At 59.4% G+C, this 2,798-nt stretch overlaps 1 protein-coding gene across 1 annotated transcript in view; it reads right to left on the reverse strand.

Annotated features, from left to right (window-relative positions):
* Positions 1–2,595, reverse strand: part of ARHGEF11 (Rho guanine nucleotide exchange factor (GEF) 11) — a gene marked incomplete at its 3' end in the record, with an annotated part of 11,190 nt that extends 8,595 nt beyond the window's left edge. The window contains exons 1-5 of the mRNA XM_009079251.1: positions 2,457–2,595; positions 1,933–2,031; positions 616–665; positions 477–534; positions 14–66 (exon numbers count right to left, since the gene is read on the reverse strand). Coding sequence (XP_009077499.1) covers positions 14–66; positions 477–534; positions 616–665; positions 1,933–2,031; positions 2,457–2,595 — 399 coding nt within the window. The remainder of the gene's footprint in view (positions 1–13; positions 67–476; positions 535–615; positions 666–1,932; positions 2,032–2,456) is intronic.
* Between the last annotated feature and the right edge of the window lie 203 nt (positions 2,596–2,798).

Genomic DNA, 2,798 nt, shown 5'->3' on the forward strand with positions numbered 1-2,798 from the left:
GAGAACTGGACACCCCCACCGAGGTGGGGGGAGATCCCAGGAGGGTCAGCGCGACGTAGGCACCGGCTGCAAAACAGTGGGGAGGAGAGTCAGAGACCAGGAAGGTTTCCAGGAGGTGTTGGATCGACCCAAACCATCCCATGGTGGGTTGAGGTCACCTCTGTGTCGTCTCTGCCTCAAGCCTGGCCCAAACCAGCTTTTCCCAAGGAAAAGAGCTGTGTTTGAGTGGGATCTGAGGCCTCCTGGGCTGGGAGGGCTGAGGTTCTCCTCCCACCGGTGACAACACTGATGTGTGCTCTTAGGAGCTTTCCACAGGGCACACCACGGGTGCAGGAGGAAGGGCTGGCTACCCCAAACTCCCTCAAGGATGGAAATGTGCTCCTGCACCCCCAAATTACCTCCTGCTGCCACTCACAGCACCCAGGAGTGATGGACGGGGAGAAGAAAGGCAAGGAGGCCCCACGGGCCATACTCACACTTGATGAGCTTCACCACCTCCAGGTGAGAGCTGTTGGTCACCATGGTGCCGTTCACCTGGGCAGGAGAGGGGAGAAGGTCAGAGAGCTGCCAGGGGGAGCAGGTCCCATGAGGAGGAGCTCTGGGGGGACACCTCACCTTGACGATGCGGTCGCCCTCCTGCACCCCAGCCCTCATGGCTGCCCCACCTGCGGCACAGGGAGGAGACACAGGGCTCAGGGGAGACCAAGAACAGCTCCCACCGGTCCCAGAGCCTCCTGGCACACCTCAGAGACAGCTCCCACTGGTCCCAGAGCCTCCTGGCACACCTTGGAGTGGGCACAAAGGCACCACCAGCTTTGTATGGGGCTGGACAACACCTGCTCAGCTCATCCACACAGTCCCTCCAGCCACATCCCACTCCAGGATGGAAGAGGGACCTTCTCAAGAACCTGCTCTCCAGCCACATCCCACCCTGGGATGGAGGAGGGACCTTCTGAAGAACCTGCTCTCCAGCCCCATCCCAGCCTTTCCCACCCACCTGGGATGGATGAGGGACCCCAGGTTGTTATCCCACCACCCAGGCTGGCTCTGACACCTGGACCCAGAGGCAGGAACAGGCAGATCAGCCCTGCTCTGCCTCCTCCTTAACAAAGCTCTTGGAATCAATGAAAAATCCAATTTTCCCGGAGCCAAAACCAAGAGGAAAATGTTTCCGTTCGGCTCGAGCCCAAGCCAAGGGGCTGAGTGGAAAGCACTCGGAATTGTTTGGATTCCTCGGGCTTTAATGGGCTCATTAGCAAATGAAGTGAGGGAGGAGAGGGAGGGATGCGACTCGGGGACCTGTCCCCGATCCAGCCCCGGGAGAGAACCCCAGCCCTTGGAATTCCCAGCCTTTTCCCACTCCTACATCCTCATTTTTCCTGGCTTTCGGACTGGAGAGGGAAGGGGGAGGAGCTGGGAACATCCGCTGGGAAATAAGCAGCTCATTGTCTGCTCAGAGCCCCAAAGTGACCACGGAGAGGAGCCTGGAGCAGCCCCTGCAGCTCCAAAGTCATTCCCGAGAGGAGCCTGGAGCAGCTCCTGCAGCTCCAAAGTCATTCCTGAGAGGAGCCTGGAGCAGCTCCTGTAGCTCCAAAGTCATTCCCGAGAGGAGCCTGGAGCAGCTCCTGCAGCTCCAAAGTCATTCCTGAGAGGAGCCTGGAGCAGCTCCTGTAGCTCCAAAGTCATTCCCGAGAGGAGCCTGGAGCAGCTCCTGCAGCTCCAAATCCCAGAGGATTCATTCCAACCTTCCCAAAACATCTCCCCCAACCCACCTTCCTGCCCCCTCAATCCCATCCTGCCCAACACCATGGTGGGACTCCCAAACCAGCAATGCTCCAGGAGGAAATCCCTTTTCTCCCAAGGGATGTGGCCAGGGGGGTGTGAGGAGATCCCTGAGGTCCCTCCTGCCCCCCTGGCCAGGTGTCCTCTCACCTGGCCGCACTGACTGTACCAGGACCACGCGGTCACCGCTGACCGTGAAGCCAAAGCCATGTTGGTCCTTCTGGATGATGACACAGCGTTGGACCAGCCCTGGGGGACAGGAGGAGGAGGAGGCAGTGAGGCTCTCGTGGCCACCCATGACCTTGCGGTCATCATCCATCCTTACCCACCATGTCCTGTGGCCACCCGTGACCTTGGGGTCATCATCCATCCTTACCCACCATGTCCCATGGCCACCCATGGCCTTGGGATCATCATCCACCCTTACCCACCATATCCTGTGGCCACCCATGACCTTGGGGTCATCATCCATCCTTGCCCACCATGTCCCGTGGCCACCCATGACCTTGGGGCCATCATCCATCCTTGCCCACCATGTCCTGTGGCCACCCATGACCTTGGGGTCCACTGCTAGTTGTTCCTCAGCCTATGAACCTCACATGAGATGTCCCTGCTTGGCCCCCAATCCCTGTCCCAGGATCCTTGTGCAGGGACAAGGGAAGAGGAGGACACACCTGTGGTCTCAGAGGAGTCCGAGGGCTGTCGGTGGTGCCCAGGAGACCTTCGCTCTGAAGATGAGTCACCCAGAGAAGACAAACTGCTCAACCTGGGAGAGGAGGAGGAGGAAAGGTCAGGGATGGATGGATGGAGCATCCTCTGGTCATAGCCAGGACCAGGGATGGAAGCCTGGAAGGACCATCCTCTGGTGGACCTTGTGATGCCCAGGCTGAGCAAACATCCCTAGGGATACTGCCTGGAGCACATGGAGCCAGAGCAGCTCTGGAGCCTTCACCTCTCCAGGAGGCCTCGCTCTGCTCCTGGCCCTGGAGCCCATCCTGACATTCCAGGATCCCACA

This window comes from Acanthisitta chloris, unplaced genomic scaffold (assembly GCF_000695815.1).
Source record: "Acanthisitta chloris isolate BGI_N310 unplaced genomic scaffold, ASM69581v1 scaffold8147, whole genome shotgun sequence".
In the NCBI taxonomy this organism is placed as follows: domain Eukaryota; kingdom Metazoa; phylum Chordata; class Aves; order Passeriformes; family Acanthisittidae; genus Acanthisitta; species Acanthisitta chloris.